General features: G+C 38.0%; 1 protein-coding gene across 7 annotated transcripts in view; it reads left to right on the forward strand.

Annotated features, from left to right (window-relative positions):
- The window catches only part of LOC134212753 (uncharacterized), a 394,317-nt gene that overhangs the window by 342,363 nt on the left and 34,016 nt on the right, over positions 1–17,938 (forward strand). For 6 of the 7 annotated variants that reach the window (XM_062690878.1, XM_062690877.1, XM_062690879.1 and 3 more), the window contains exon 11: positions 1,428–1,607. The exons of the other annotated variant lie outside the window; for it this stretch is intronic. In XM_062690878.1, coding sequence (XP_062546862.1) covers positions 1,428–1,607 — 180 coding nt within the window. The remainder of the gene's footprint in view (positions 1–1,427; positions 1,608–17,938) is intronic. 7 annotated transcript variants of the gene reach the window in all.

Here is a 17,938-nt window from a genome sequence, read left to right on the forward strand (position 1 = left end):
CATGTAGATTTGAGTTTTATTGCTAGTCTTGAAAATTTGCTCTCCAAAACTGCTAATAGAGTATGATAAAACTCAAAATGTTTCTTGGGAGATGCGCACTACTCGTGATTCAGTTGCAACATCTGGAAGTGGGAGAAAATGCGATTGTCGCGAGAGTTCAGTTCGGTTTTCAACTGGATCTACAATACTATTTAGGGTTATGTTGGTTAAAATGTCACAATAGCTCATCCTTCCCGTAATCATATTTGGAGTTGTTCCACAAAATGTATTAAATTCTCGTGGTAAACTTGGTGGTAAATGTGTTTAAAAATTATAAGAGACAGCTACACAATTTTACACAGGTGATGGGTAAAAAGCAGGGATTGAATCCTAAAGAGAAAGAGCAAGTCTCTCACTTATCATCTCTGTATAGATATACGATATGTAGCATACCGCGAGAAACTTTTTTCGCAATCTGTCATGATAGAGAACTGATTCGGGATGTTATACCCCATGATAAATTTCTTTTAGAAAGCTCTAAATGCGGGTAGCACTGGCTCTGATGATGCATTTCAACTTGTTCTACACTGCTGTGCAGTAACCAACACGAAAGAAGCGAAAACAAAGCGAGAATCACCATTTTTCTGTGGGGGCTGCCTATCCGATTATGTTTTTTCGCACTTGTATACAAGTTTGGTAAATTTGTTATCATGGCTATCTCTCATGGTTATCTATTGAGAGCGATTTCTGCAAACCCTGGTAAAAAGATTGTGTAACAAGAATAGGGATGATTACCAAGTAACCAAAAGTTCCTTTAACAGTACGATTTTCGCAATCAGCTTCACTGAGCGAAAAACGAACTCTTAAAGGAACTTTTGGTTTACTTGGGTTGTCATCGTGGGTATTTCAACAATTAGAAAAATAAATATGTTTTATTAAGTATACTTTACTATACTAAACTTGATAGGCTTGAACTCATAATAGGAATAGAAATGAATATTCGCTGAGAAAAGCGAATTCTCGAAAGCCAAAACGATATTCTGTAGTGCAACATTTCAGCGCCCCCTGAACACAGGGGATTTCCAGTCCAGCATAAATAGCACGAACCTAAAGCACGAATCATTACGCCTCACAGCCACAGCACCGATTCGGAAAGCTCCGAAAGGCGTCTGTGCGTTCATATGTTTGTCCTTTTCTCGCACGCGCGCTATCAACTCCCATCACCTCACAAATGCACATTTTCCCTTCATCACCACCACCCAACAAAACCGAAAGGAATCGAATCCGTACGGCGTAGAACTCCGGACAGCTTTTCCCAGCGTCATCCAAGCTGTTCGGAATTCCCACCAGCACGGTACCGTCTTCGTATGCTCACCCGCTTCATTTTATGCTTCTCGTTTTTCTTTTCGTTCTGTCTCCTGATGTGTTTTTCGGCGTGTGTCGTTCAGCACTAGGCTGCGAATTGCCGTCGCCGACTCCGCCGCACATGACGCTGGTCCGTCGAAGCGAGCACCGAGCCAAGTACGTCTGTGATCCCCTGTACGTGTTTCCCGACTCAGCTGAGCCCAGTCGGGAACTCGTCTGCACCGCGAAGCACACGTGGAACCGACCGTTGCCGGCCTGTGTAGGTAAGTGTCCCCCCATTGACAAACAAATACACGTAAACAAGAATGACTGCGCTCCCCGTCTGGGGATGGTTTTCCGCCCACCACCCACGTGCTATGCTAAGCTACCGTCGCGCCGGAATAATGCCATGTGATGGATTCTGTGAGTTGCAATACGGCGCACAGTGGGTGAAAATAAGTAAAACTAACACATCTTGGTTTTGTTCTTATAGCAACATTCATGTTGCAAATGATACATAAAATAACAAACTATTCGAAGAAAATGGATGACAGTCATTGGCTAAGAGTATTGGTTTCAAAGCAAAGTTTAAGAATGCATTAAATTATCGAATATGATGACCAATAAGATAAATCAGAGATAACCGGTGGAGCAATAACAATTTTTCTCTGGAAAAAAAAATAGTCAAAGTGATGTTTCAGTTCCTAATTGTTGTACAATCGCCAACAACCTTAAGTGATCCAGAATTTGTTCAATTCCCCCACAGTGTTTCTAGCACGCCGCATAATGACCTAACACTAGCAATGGGTAAAAAGAAAAGAAAAACATAGCGTCGCGTAGATTCGTTTCGTCTGGTACCTTTTTGAAACCGACGACCAAACAAGCAGCTGATGGGTTTTCGCTTTTGATCCTTCCTCGGCGTGTTTAGCGTTCGAAGCGAATGCAAGCGAAAGGACTCGAAACTCAGTCCAACTCAGCTACGCTGTAGAGCAGACTGTTCCCTGTGTTCAGTGAGTTGACGGCCGTCGATAGAATAGGAACGTACATCGCGCGAAGTGTGCTGTGCTCAGTGTGTTTGTCGCCCATAAAACAATATTAAGGTAATCAAAGGCCTCCTGGACTCGCAGTGGCCCTTCACCCACCCAATAACGGTGCGGTCAATGGCTTATGGGTGATTCCTTCTTTTCACGCAATTTGTATGGGGTTTACAACAGAACTGTAAGACTGTGACGGTGAAGGAAACGACTCATTAAATTTAGATCGAATGGTAATCACGTTTCGTGTTGTTTCTGAAAGAATGTTGTGCTGAGCAGAATGAACAGTGAAGATGTCGCGCGTGGTTTATTTTCAATCGTTCGTTGATGTGTTGGTCTTGGTTAGCTTACATCTGGCTGCTTTCCCTGTCTCATCATGAATTAGGAAATTGCTTGGCCGAGGCGAGGCGTCAGATAAGATTTGTAAATGTGAGAAGCAGAGGTGGACGTGAATGCACAAAGCCAAAACGCTCATTGGAAATTCCGACTGCTTGATTTTGTAATAGCCTAATGCTTCTTTTTGATCATCCAACCAAACTCTTGCGTATATAGTTGGTGAAAAAAATTCAAATGTGAATGCGGTACCAAATGGCATGGACGCAAAAGGATAGCGTGCAAGTTTTGGATAGTTTAGTTCTTGTTGGGATCTTTGTTTATTCCGAATCGAATCGAACATTTGTTATTTGCTACAGTGTAGGAGGGCAATGTAGCACGCTGTTGCAGTAGCTAGATGGAGGAATAAACATTTCTTTCGTAGATGTAAACTAGACGTCCTGTTTTATGTTCGCGTGCCTTGTGATGCACGTAAATAACGATATGCTTACTTATAGAACATGTGAAATCGAATCTTTATGGTACTGGCGGAATTAATTACCTCTCGGTGTAGGCGATTGGAACATAATCAATTAGTGAAAATCAAAATTGATAGCGGATAAATAGCCTATGGCTATTGAAAATTATGAAACCTGATATTTCATTCAGTAGAATATGTAGTTACACAGCAAGGTGAGCAACCCTAAATTTGTAAAAGAAAAATGAATTAAACAAACTCTTCTTGATTCTGATTTAAAGAGTCTAATTCCGTGAAACTCTGGAATAAATTGATAATTTAAAGCTAGAAATCAAAATGTGATGTCATGTCAATTATTTGATAACTCCATTTGCTCTCTTTCGGAGACCATTAGGACATATTTTTAATTAAATATTTGTAACGGCCTTATCACTAATCAATTATGCTACATATTTTTTTCTTTCACCACATGTGAGCATGTTAATTGGATAAAATTGTCTGATCTAATATCATCGTCTTCAGGAAATTCTATTCCTTCTTCTCCTTCCAAATATTTGTAACGATGCCTAAAAGAATCATAGCAAAGGAACCCACTTTCAGGTCTTTTTTTAAATAAACGTTGTACATTTTGGTGGGATAATTAAATTAATGTTCGGTTGGCTTAAAAAATAAATCTGAGGCTTTTGAAAAATGTTGTCGCGCAGAATCTAGAGATAGTTATATTTTATATCGTAAAGCCAAAGCACAATTTATTCGTATCACAAAACTAAAAAAAAGGAATTATTGAAAAAAATTCTTCTCCTGGTAAAGATAGTATAAAATTGATCGTTCTACTAAATTTACCAATTGATGGTAAAGATTATTTATCATCTTCATAACTCTTTACTGTTTCTGAACATTATTCCTCCAGAATTGCGTTCCATCAAGGTTAATTATTATTAATTATTATTTAATGTACTCAAACCAGGTAAAGTTCCTTGATTAGTTTATTATCATGTCTTCGAAAGCTTATGAAGAGAATGATTCTTAATCGGCAGGCTGAATTTTTTTTCTCGTATTGCTTGGAATTTAGAAAAAAAAAAGTTGTCGTACTTGTGATTGTGCTACTTTCAAATTCGACATTCATTTAATATAAAACATTATGCTTTTGCTACTCTTCTAAATGTGATTCGGTTCTTCTTGATTTGTAATTCATCATAATGAATAACTTTTAAATTTCCTATATAACATCTAATAGTTTGTATAATTTATATTATTTTTTTTTTCCACAATGGTTCTACCAAATTTTATTCATTATTGTTACTTTGAATTTTCTCGAGGTTATGGTTTGAGTCCCTTTTAATATGACTTATTGACAAAAAAGTGATTTTCAGTTGTGTTAATTGTCTATTTATTTAGATTTAGGCGGAAAAAATATTTTAAGCTCTTTTTAGTGGAATGTATTCAACCGTCAAGTACGAGACACTGAAGACGATCTCACAGTTGAGGTCAAAATACGTATTTGCAAAGATAACAAAAAGTAGTGGAATTAAATGAAAAGTGCAAAACCTGTCTTAGACGGTTAAATTTGTGCGTCCAAATACTCAACCGGCAATTGTTGCAACCAATAATCCATCGTAGGTTTCTACGAATTTCTGAAAACAATCGTGATGATCTCTAGAACTCCGTAGATTCTCTCGAAAGTTTGGAAAGATTCCAAACAGTCCTAAGAGATGTACACAAGCAGTTTTTCAGAAAAACGTCTATTAGGAATTAATCCGGGCCTCCTTACTGCCCTGCATCTAGAAGTAATAGAGCTTCCTGTTACTCATAACCTCGTAAGGTTTAGGGCCATTTATCAAATTGTCGTTTGGCCGAATGCCATGTGGCCGAAAGGGTCTTTTGACCAAATAGTTTAAATATATTTAATAAATTAAAAAAAAATAAGTGGGTGAAGTGAGATGTTCCAAGTGAGGAAGGGTTAGTTGGCAGTGACAAATATAAGTGACAAGTAAATAGTGAGATGTAAGAAATGAGATTTTCGAAGTAAGTAGTGAGTAGCGAAATGTAAGAAGTGTGTAGTGGAAAGTAAGAAGTGAGAAAGAAGAAAGTATAGGGAAATTAGCAGTGAGAAGTTATTATTGAGAAATGAGATGTAATAGCTGATAGGAAGTGATAAGTGAGAAGCAAGTAGTAAGAAATACGAAACAAGAGGTGAGCATGAAGAATGTACAAGAAAAAAAAGGAGCAAGAAGGAGTATAAGGAAGATGGAAGAAGGAAGAAGGCAGATGGAAGGAACAAGGATGAAGGAAGAAGGAAATAAGAAAAATAAGGAAGATGGACGAAGGATAAAAGGGAAGAAAGAAGGATACAGAATGAAGGAAGCAGAAAGAAGGAAGAAAGAAGAAGGCATAAGGAAAAAGAAGGAAGAATGAATAAGAATGAAGGAATCTGGAAGAAGGGAGCAGGAGGAAAGAAGAAAGGAAATGGAAGAAGGAAAGAGAAAGAAGGATAATGGAGGAAAGAAGTAGGGAGTAGGAAGAAAGAAGAAGGATTCAGGAGGAATTGAAGAAGCAAGGAAAAAGAAGGAAAAAAAGAAAGAAAGTAGAGAGAAGAGGAAGAAAGAAGAAGCAAGAAAAAAGTAATAACAAGGAAGAAGCAAAAAGGAAGTAGGACCAAGAAAGAAAGAATAAAGAAGAAGGAAACAGGAAGAAGCTAGACGGAAGAAAGAAGAAGCAAGAATAAAGAAGGATGAAGTAAAGAAGAAGAAGGAAGAAGTAGAAGAGTAAAGGTAGTAGAAAGCAAAATGAAGGAAGAAAGAAGAAGAAAGAAGGAAGAAAGAAGAAGGAAGAAGAGTTAAAAGACTTTACTATTCAATTTACTTTCACTATAATCCAGGCATTGCAATATCATCTGAGCACAGGATATCATCTTTGCTTGTGCAAAGATATTATCCCTAATCAAAGAGCACTCTGGAAATATATTATCATTTGAGCATTTGATGATGATCCTGAGAGCCAGCGTGGTTTGGGGTTTGTTCACGTTGCGAGGGCGTTGCTACGACAAAAGCAGTGAAAACGCTTTTCTCCATGGCAAACATTGCACTTTGTTTACTGAGCAGATAGATAACTAAGATCGATATCCCAGCATATCATTAGTATCTTTGCTCAGAAGATCGAATGATGGGATAAATTGCAACGCCTGCTATAATCACCATAATCGCAGCAGAAACGTATTTTGTTTTCTACTTGAAAACTTCTTCAGTGTTTTGTTATCGTCGGTAACAAAACACTGAAGAAGTTTTCAAGTAGACAACGTAGTAAATGGAAGTGTAGTCTTTCAGCTCTGAAACATTTCCTCTAAGACGCTAAATAATAATTAACCAGAAGGAAGAAGAAAAAAGGAAAAAAAAAGAAGATAGAAAGAAACAAGAAAAGATAAAGAAGGAGAGAGAAGGAAGAGGGAGGAGGGTATGAAGCAGAAGGAATATTTAGAAAGAAGGACGAAGTAAGAGCTTTGAAGAAAAAAAGAAGATGCAAAATTAAGAGAGAAAGAAGAAGTAACAATTCGGTACCAACATTTCAAAACCAAAAGAACCAAAGCATAAACAAGAGCTTCTCACGTTGCTTGTTGGCTAATTGGAGCCCAACCACGCAATCCAACACCATTGATGGAAGCAATGAATCCTATTTGTTAAGAAAATTATTTTGAGCTGTTTTAGTGGCCAAGTGGTTAGCAGTGGTGGAAATCTGCGAACCTTGCTCACAAAACGAGAAGTAGACAATGCAAAATACTCGCGAACACTTGTTTGGCTTTTTCTTGCCTATCTACTGCTCGCAGAGAAAACAGAAAAACGAACCCCGAAAAATGTTCATGAAGCTTCGCGAGTCATGCGGGTTAATTTACAAAATGTCACAAAACAACATTGGAACATGTTTTTCACGGATGTTCGAGGTGTTCGAGCAAGAACGCCTTTGTTTATAGTTATTGTGTTTAACACAAGTGAAATTTATCCATTGTATTCGAAATAACCACAAATACTGGCGACCGTGATTTTTACTCCCGAACAAAATACTGCCCTGCTTTTTTACTTTTCACTGTCCGTACTCGCGAACAAAGCAAGCACCAGAAAAATGCAGGCAGTAGGTTCGCGCGAGTGTGGCATTTTTTGTAGGCCCAATTACACTCTTTTCTTACTCGTGAAGCGACTATTTCCACCACTTGTGGTTAGTCGAGTCAAGTACGACACAGGAGACGACCTTACTGTTGTGGTTGAAATACGTATTTGTCAAGGTACAATTAAGTGGTGGAATTAAATGGGATTGTACAAACTCGTCTCACGACAAGTGGATTAAATCCTCTTTTTTAATTCAATGGCACTGGATTTCTAAGGTGGGCACAAATCAGCCCACCAGCGACGTTACTAGTTCTGGTTTACAAAAGCAGTTTCGCCCTTTTGAAATGTTGGTGATGAATTATTAATATTCATTTTTTTAGTACTCATTTCTAATAAGTGAAAAGTACTCACTTCTTGCTACTCTTACTTCATAACCCACTTCTCAATTCTTACTTCGCAGTTCTTGTTTCTCGTTGCTTGGTTCTCGCGCCTCTCTTCGTATTTCTCATTTCTGATTTATCAGTTCTCATTTCTCAATTCTCAGTTCTATGTTCTCAGTTACCAGTTCACACCAAATCGTAGGTCTCGGGTCTCAGTTCTCGATTCTCAGTTTTCAGTTCTTAGATCTTAGTTTCCAGTTCTCAGTTTTAAGCTTCTAGTTCTCAATTCTCAGCTCTCAGTTTTCAGTTCTCACTTCCCACTTCTTACTTCTTACTTCTCACTTTTCATTTCTCAATTCTCAGTTTCAAGTTCTCAGTTCTTAGTTTTCACTCCTCACTTCTCATTTCTTGCTATTGCCTTCTCATTTCCCAATTTTTTTCAATTCTCACAACCCACTTCCCACATATAACTTTTTACTTCTCTTTCCTCAATAATCACTTTCGACTTCTGATTTCTTATGTGCAGTCACATTCCTTACTTTTGATTTCATGCTTAGCTACTACTCACTTATCATTTCTCACTCTTCACTACTCGTAATCTGAGGTAAATTTTTAAAACAATTCGGCCAAACAACCCGTTCGGCTAAAGGGCATTCGGCTTAAAGGCGTTCGACCAAATGGCCTGCTGACACCCCTCGTAAGGACTAATCGTTCGCTTTCACCCCGATTATCGAATGTCGTTCGTTTATTGAGGCGTTATGACAATCGTCAATGTTGTTTACTTTTAGCATTGAACAAAGTAAAACTTTACGCGCCAAAAACTATCGATCCCTTTCAAACACGAATGATGTTTAGCTGCTTTTTAATTGGGTTTCGCCCCAATTAGCGAACCCCCAGCTAAAGAAAACCCAATTAGCGAACGTTCACTGTACAAGGACTCAAACTTGCAGTAATCTTTCTCTGGTTTTGGGTTTATTTTAGGGTTCAAGGAATCCTTATCAATATGCATAAGGAGGCTTTCACAAATTACGTAACGCTGTAGGGAGAGGGAGGTGACGTGAGTGGTTCTCATTTGTATTTTCTTTTTCTACTCCGAGAATCCACTTGAGTGACGTGAGAGGTTCATACCTTAACGAGAAATGAAAAACATCGGAGTGAGACAGCATTCATCCGTTAGTGTGTTGGAACTCGAAACTTGCATGAAGCGGAGCTGTGATCAATTTCTTATTATATTACTTATTAGGTAAAATATGTGGCTGATTGAAACTATTTTTGAATAATTTGTATCAAGCTGCAAGTAAAATCGAAACCTTTTAGGAAACAAAGAATCTATATCCAAACAAAATAGAGCTTATTCTTTTATAATTTTCAAAACACAATTAAAATTACTGATGATTATTTTATTTTATTTATTTATTTATCTACATAATCTTTATAATCGCATAAATAACCACATAACAGTTTTCAAAGCTTACGCAACTATGTACTATTTTCTAACACAATAAAATAAGTAATTTCATACCAAAGTACTATTGGGAATTGAAGTGAATGCTCATATTTCGTTTGAAAGAGACAAATGTCGTTTCGCTTCTATGATTACGAGGTAATTCGTTCCAAATTTTGACAGCACGGGCACGAAAAGAATCTCTCAAATTATTAGAAAGGGCTCTTGGAACAATAAGTAGTAATGCTCGAGAAGAGCGGGCAACCTTGAAGAAGTTTCGGAGGTAAATTGGGGGGTCATTTATAATTTTATATGTTTGGATGCATGTTCTTAGCTTAAGATGATTCACAAAATCACAACCAAGTAAAGACTTCTTATAGGCAGATATGTGGTCATATTTTTTTAGATTGTATGCGTATCTTACAACTGCATTGAAAGCCTGGTTTAGTTTTTTGAGATTTGCCTTTGATACAAGACCAAACAATATGTCTCCATAATCGAATAGAGGTACTAAAAGTGACTTGGCAAGTTGAATCCTGATGTGTTGAGGAGTACAATGCCGCAGCAAAAGTAGGGAGTGCAAGGCGTTGTAGACTTTACTGGAAACAGCGTTTGTCTGGTTTGTCCAATTTAAATTTGAATCCATAAGAATGCCAAGATTTTTAACCACATTAGAATACGTGATGAAATCGTTTCCAACTTTAATTAGAGGAACAAAAGGTAAGGTTGCACGTTTAGTGTGAAAATTATAGTCTGTGTTTTTTCACGTTAAGAATCAGTCCATTCTGTTCACACCACTCTAAAATATTTTGAACATCTGAGTTCATCCGACAAACGATTTCAGGTGCGGTGCTAGGTTCTCCGGAGATGTACAGTAGGGCAGTTCAAATTTCAAATGTTCGAAAATTCCAACTCCCACATGTCTATTAGCATCATTTTGATAATATAGGAGTCCTGGCAAAATTTCAGGCAATTCGGTGGTCATTTAGGGGTGGCGCGAAGTCAATTTATGTTTATATGGAAATTTGTATGGGAAAAACTAAAAAAATATTCAAGTCTCCCTACATCTGTCAAATCGTGATGAATTCAAATAAACATCCCCAACCTCTCTTTTTGGAATCTATATAAATGAGACCTCCGGATAACACATTAGTTATGAGTGGATTGAACGGTTCTATTGACAGCGTGAATATGAGATAAATGGCTAAAATGGTGTAATTAGCCTCAACGTAGCAGTGGAAACATAAATCAAAATTAATGAGTTACCCACTGGTTAAGCTCAAATAGACTCCAAAAATGGAGGTTGGGGATGTTTATTTGAATTCATCACGATTTAAGAGTTGTAGGGGGATTTCAATAAATTTTAAGTTTTTCCCATACAAATTTCCATATAAACATAAATTGACCTCGCGCCACCCCTAAATGGCCACCGAATTGCCTGAAATTTTGCCAGGACTCCTATATTATCAAAATGATTCTTATAGACATATGGGAGTTGGAATTTTTGAACATTTTTGAAATTTGAACTGCCCTAATGTACAGCTGACAATCATCCGCATATAGGTGAAATTTACAGAAAGATAAACTCAATGGTAAGTCGTTTATAAACATCGAGAAGAGTAATGGACCGAGTATTGAGCCTTGTGGTACCCCAGTTTGGACTGCAATAATTTCGGATTGATGATTATTGTAGTCGACATACTGCAACCGATTGGAAAGATAGGATAGAATTAAACTTGAGGAGAAATGGTCTAAGTGGAAATTGTGTTTCAACTTTTCACATAATCGTCGGTGGTTAATAGAATCAAACGCCTTACTAAAATCTAAGAGCGTAAGGATAGTGATCATTTTTTTATCTAGTGCTTCCCTTACGTCATTTTCAATATTAATCAGTGCAGTCACTGTACTACATGCCTTCCGATACCCCGATTGGAAAGCGCATAGCAGGTTATTTCGGATTAAATATTCATTCAGTTGTTTAGAAAGTACTGACTCAAAAACTTTAGAAAGAGCGCAAAGGATGCTTATTGGACGATAATCTTTTTCGATACATGGATTATCAATCTTACTGATTGGAATAACTTTAGCAATTTTCCAATCGACAGGAAATTCGGATGATGTAATGCAGCAATTGAAAATATCAGTAATGTACGTAAGAGTGACACCTAAAGAAATTTTTAAAACATTCAATGGAATAAAGTCGTTTCCTACAGCATCGCATGAGGCAGTGGCGAACTCAGCTAAAACTTCATCACTAGTTACACATCTGAATGAAAACTTTGGTTGTGTTTCAACATCTTCACTTTGATTGAAACTAAGGGGTGGGAAGTGTGCTGCAAAAAACATATTCAGGGAGTCAGCAGTTACGTCACCTCCACCTACATGAGTGTTCGTTTGTTTCAAGCCCAATCGTTTAATGTTTTTCCACAACTGCTTTGCAGGAAGATCAGCACTAAGTTGAGAGTTAAAATATTCTCGTTTTGTGCGTTTGATTTCGCGGTTGGCCAAGTTACGAAGGCAGGTGAAATTTTTCCATTTATTCTGGTTACCTTGGTCCCGTTTCCAGCACTCATAGGCTTCGGAGCGATTTTTAATCAATCGATTAGCATACTTGTTGATCCAAGGATTTCTTGGATCTTTGGTCGTCTTTTTCTTGAGTGGGGCATGTATGTTAAGAACGGAGTAAAGTAAATCATTGAAACACCGAAGCTTTTCGTTGATTCCCACACAGTTGTAGACATTATCGAAATTGACACAACGAAGATCAGCAATAAACGAGTTTTTATCAACTTTATGATATTCGCGAGTCCAATAAGAATCAGTAGAAGTTGTAGATAGCCTAAACTTATAATCAACACAAATAAAATCGTGATCGCTGATTCACCCCACTGACGACTGGTACACATTGTTCAAACTGTCCGTGCAATTACCTGTAAACAGATCAATGGTCGATGAAGAACCGGGCCTATGGCAAGTTGGATGAGTAGAGACAAGTTTGAAATCAAATGATGTTAAATAATCAATTAGTTTCACAGTCTTGTTTGAATCGCGTTTCATCAGATCAATGTTGAAATCACCCATCAACAGAACATTGGGATTTGAAGATGAAATTTCTGAAACTACACTGAAAATTGTGTCTAGTTTTGAAACATTAACGTCCGGGGGTTTATAGACGACACCGCAGACTAAATTGGCATGCTTAAGTTTAATAAACAAATAATCAATTTCACTTTCAGTTTCAGGTTTTGCAATAACGGTGCATTTAACATTTTTCTTAAGGTAGAAGGCAACTCCTCCTCCTCTTGATTTATGTTTATTTTGACGATCAGATCTGATGATTTTGTATCCATCGAGTTCAATAGACTTATTAGTAATTGATGGTTTAAGCCAGGTTTCAGTAATAGACAGAACATCTAATTTAGAATTATCTAAGAAAGAACGATAGTTATCTATGTTACTTCCCAAACTCCTCGCATTATGAAGTCCAATTTTGATGAAGTTTTTAGACTGTTTCTCAAGTGAGTTTCTCATGTGCATGTAATCAAAATAATGGAACTTAATTTTTGACTCGTAAATTGACATGTCCAAACATGGAGGGAGTAAAGGAGCAGTTACTAATAAATTAGAATCAGATAGTACGTTGGTATGATTATTACTTACGCTGATTATGTCGAGACTATTCGTCTGGGTACATTGTCGTTTTTTGGCTGAAACTCGCGAATTTCGACACCCTCTGGCCAATAAAATGTATCATTGATAACTGTGGCAAGATCTTCCGAAACAGATAGCTTGAATGACACGAAGGATAGTTCGTTAATGTCCTTATTTCGCGGGACGAGTTTAACACATTTAAGCGAAGATTTGTCGATATTAATGGTCTCGCGGAGATACTCGATGATGTCTTCCTCAGATTGTTCAATGTGGAACGGTGTGACGTAGAATGATTTCATAGTTTCTTCGGTAGGTATTTGACGCACTGGGGGACGATTCCTGTTAACTACCTTTAATCGACAGTCATGTGGCACTTCACATGTTGATGGTGCAGCAGAGCGAATTTCGGTATTTGCAACAGCAGCAGGACGAGTAGCAGTGTTTGCAGCAGCAGTAGTCCTGGAAATCACACTGGCGTAGGTAGTGGTAGTGGAGGCAGGATTTGAGGTAGCAGCAGCGGAGAAAGTGACGGTGGCTGGTTCTGGCGGTGGACGTGGTGGCAATTACTCGAATAGTGGTTGAGGTAGTGGTGGTGGCGAGTGCGGTGGTGGCTGGAGCGGCGGCAGGGGCAGTGGCATTGTTGAAAATCTCGGTTTCGGTGATAGTTCTAGCATTCATTCCGGTAAAAGAAGCAGTAGGCAAACAGACTTCTGGATGATTCGGTGCGTTTTGGCCATCATTGTTGTAAAGGTCATCATTATCCAAGGAAACATCAAGATCTCCTGCGTCAGCGATAGTATTGTTGGCAGCACTTGAGCGGAGCGAATGATCGAGATTGAAACGATCGATGGTATTGTGGAACTCGGTAGGATCATGAATTGCCGTTCCGGACATCGCAAACTGCTGCAGTCTTGAAGAAAAATTCGAATCACGCCTGACAGTTGTAGAGATAGACACTAAGCCATTAAGCGTCTTCAAATTTTCACCAAATTGACCGACTCGTAGGTCCATTGAATCGACGCGTAATAAAAGATCCCTCATAGTTTTCAAAATCACAGCTTCTCGATCCATAACGCTGGGGTGGAAGTTAACCCTGCAGTTTTCGCAAAACCAGAGTAGTCCAACGTTCGCCGCCCATGCTTTAAAGTTTGTCGCATTCAAACCAACGCAGCCAGGATGAAAAACCCTTCCGCAAGACCCACTGCACAAAACATTTCTGTCAGACCGCGCAAAGCTCCTAGCGCACGCTTTACATGCATCCATAATTTTCAATTATCTCCTACCCACAGAATAAGCCAACGCAGAATAGATTTCCCTACGACAACGAAAAATTAATGTGATAGCTAGAAGGCAGTATAAAATCACACACAATCTTGTGTCCAAGCGAATACAGTGTGTTCATACAAATCCCTTTATCGTTCCACCTATACCTTCACTCAGGCCGTTGTCGAACCAGAGACATGCGCGTCGATCGATGTTTCAGCTTTTGATATAACCAAACGCAACGAGACACACTACTCTATCCTTCTTCAGCGCCGCCGCAGATGAAGCGTGTGGATGCGCACTGAATGGACCTCCACCAAAGCCGTTGTCGAAGCAGAGTCTCGCACGTCAACTGCAGTGTTTCGGCTTTTGAGACTGCCGAGCGCACCAGGACTTGCTGCTCTATTCGAATCAACAGCACCGATTCGGACGTGTGAATGCACTGAGCAAAACGAACCGGTGGATAAATAATATTACTAACGACTGAGTGACTCGATCACGGGCGTGAGTGTGAAAGTATAACACCTTCTAGTACCACTAATAACTTTGTTGTTTTCAGTACTTTCTTCGTTTCTGGGCTGGATTTCGTAGTGAAGAAAACAATTTAGAATCACTTTTGCACTTCAGCACGCTTGAAAAAAAGCTAAGCCAACAGTTGTGTTCCGTTTAGCAGAAAATGTTCTAGGGTTCACCAGGCACAAACTGACCGATTGAACGGGAAAACTCGCAAAAAAACCAAAATAAGATCACCACAAGATTTGCTGCGAATGAGTTAGACCGTTACGTTTTCATTTATATATATAGATTAGAATAAATGATTAAATATATACTGTCAAAATCAAATACATATCTGCAAGCAATAGTCGCAAAATTTCTAACAATCGACAAAAGTATGCATTAAAAAATTGAAAACAATTTTCTCAAATTCATATAGAATAATTGGTGAGAATCATGTTAGGATATTCGTTCCTTCAAAAATTTTGGCTTAATTTGTATCACTTGTCACGACTAAAATCGAGTCAAGTATGAGACACTGTAGACTGCCTTATTATTGAGGTTGAAATCATATCTGTAAAGTAATAATCAAGTGGTGGAATAAATGGGATGGTACTAAATCGTCTTATGACAAGTGAAGACATTCCCCTAAACATCTCTAAATACTTCTTTTTCCCAGCACAATAGGCTGCATGTAAAAAAAATACCAGGAACAATTTTGATTCCGTTTTAAATAAATATCCAGGTATTTCGAGTTCAGAACAATAAAGTTATTTGCGGTTGCATGCAAAAAAAGCGTTAATGAATTCGTGAACTAACGAGCTCACGTTTCTTCTTCAATAATGTCACTTATAGCTCGAGAAAACAGGAACAATATAATCATTTTATCGACTACCAGTACTGTTGCTCATACCCTGATTTCTTTATTGACAATTTCCTTATTTTTTATGGAAAATTTTTAATTTTTCAGGAGGAGTTTCAATTTTAGTCGCGAAAAATTAATAAAGTGAATTTTATTTTATTATGATTAAGAGAATTTCAAGAAAGCAAAATCGAGCAGCGCCCAACAGTGTACAGCTTATCACCAACTGAGTTTATTCACTGACAAAACTTCCGTTCTACGCATAACTGTCCCATGTATATAGGAAATCCCAGCAAACATGGGACAAATATGCGTATGACGGCAGAAAAGCACCTCAAAACAAGCCAGAAATCCACATAATAAGTTATTTTCACTAAATTAATGATTTTGTGTGTGTTACTTCTACGTGAAGTTAAACGATTTACAATGATATGGATTATACAATGATATATACAATGAATTTCCATATCAAAGTTATTTTCATTTTTTTATTATTATTTAGGACGCGTTTGCCATCATGACGATCCACATTTTTTTAAACTTCTTTATTAAGGTGTTTTTTTTTACTTTTAGTTCAACACCGCTGACGATCCAAATGAGCTTAGATTTTTTTTTCCTGTTCGGGTGTGCCACTGCGACCAGTTATTATTCTATTGTAGCATTCCCCGTATCCTTAGTGTTTAAGTGCATGTCGAATTACTCCATTACTTCAATAAAGTAGCAAATATTACTATTGAGAAGCAATGAAGTATCGGTTTCGATACAGTTCTTGTTTTATTTTCCCAAGAGTACATGACACGGTCCTGCTATTTAAACCCTTCACAGAGAGCAATCTCATTGCAGGCGCGCCCCTTATCAAATCTTTCCTTGAGATAACAGAACAGTAATACTGTTAATTGGCCATGCATCGGAACCCTAGTCACATCCTTGCTTTGCTTCTAGAATATCACCAGTAAAGCTACAAACCCGGGATTTAGCTCCATCTACAAGACCATTTCAATCTGGAGAAGTTGTTCAGTAACAAGAATTTCCGTGTGTTCCTCGAACTACCATTGTTTACCAGTTCATGAAGAGTTAGTACATCTATAGAACCCTAACTCGAACTTTTTCCAGCAGTTAGTTCAGCCTAGGTCGATGGGCCCTGGTTTTATAACTAATTGCTAGAAAATCTATTTCCTCTGCATACAACTTAGCCTCAAACGAGAGTAATTTGAGTCTTTCAACCATGTGCAGGGTAAAGTTAAGTTTGTTATAATTCAAAAACTGCAATTGGTAGAGAGGACTAAATACGATAAATCCTTGAAATACCACAACTTATTGCCCTAGCTAGAAAAATGGATTAAGCTAGGGCTCGGTTTGATCTTACACCGTAAAACACTAGGTAAAAGTGATCTACCAACTTTACGGGATATGAGCTTAGATAGTTCAATACCAAATTTTCAAAACGACTTATCTGCTTTTGTGAACAAATATTCAAACGTCGATTTGACGAATCTAAAAGCCCGTGGGACACCTAGGTGAAGGCTTCTACTACCTGTTGATGATGTTAATTTGTGTGGGAGTGTTTTCAGTGCTGCATGAACACTAAGCTGCGTGGTGGCTATGTCCCAGTGGAGGACGTAATGTCAATAAGAAGAGAAGAAGAAGAAGAATGTGAAAGGCGTATTTTTGGACAAAGATTCAGAATATACAAAAATCTCACTTTGGCCAAAAATGTCACATTATGCAGTTTCTTAAACAAACGGTTTGTTTGTTTCTGCTCGTGTAAAGGGGAATGCACATCAATTTTCTTTCGAACAAACGGTTGAACGCAAACAAGAATATTGCTGATTATAATAATTATCGTTTATCGTTTGCAGCGCAAAAACTTGTAAAAATAGATTTAGCATTCTGAAGTAAATCGAATAGCCAGTCGATGAAGATAATTCTCACTCTGCAGTTACGCTCCCATGATGCTCAGTGGAAAAATTACTAATTCAAGAGGCAAGAGCTCATCGGTTCAGCATGCTTCTTATCAATATATTGATTGCAGATTGAGACTCAGCTGGTCTCGCTTCACTTATCACAATACATTAGATGTCCGTTATAATTGTTCCGAGAAGTCAACTATCAAGCTGACCTCAATTGATCCGCTTCCGAGCCCACACCAGGGTAGTAACAGAAGCAGCAATTACTTGATTGAATCAATCATTTCACGGTTCCATCCGATGCCGCTCCCCGGAGCATGTCAATCATAGGATTAATACTACCGTTTATGTCATATCAGAAGATGATTTTCTGCTCTTTTTCCACTTCAGTAAAATTACGAAAGAGCAGTTCTCATGCCTGTGTAACTTTGACAAAGATGAAATTAATTCGAATAGCACTTCTGTTCCTATTCTTAACGTTTATTACTCAACCGCATTTCAACCAAGTGAATCAAATTGTATGGGAAGATTGATTCTGAATATGGAATATGCACACCCGCTGCTGGCATTTTTAGGTTCATATTACAATTACGATTCAAAAACATTTAAATTAAGTCCTTCTTTGTAGAATTGAACCACGAATAAATCGAGTGATTAAAATGTTTTGCAATTGATTAGTGCACAAGTTGATC

Source organism: Armigeres subalbatus, chromosome 2 (genome assembly GCF_024139115.2).
Source record: "Armigeres subalbatus isolate Guangzhou_Male chromosome 2, GZ_Asu_2, whole genome shotgun sequence".
NCBI lineage: Eukaryota > Metazoa > Arthropoda > Insecta > Diptera > Culicidae > Armigeres > Armigeres subalbatus.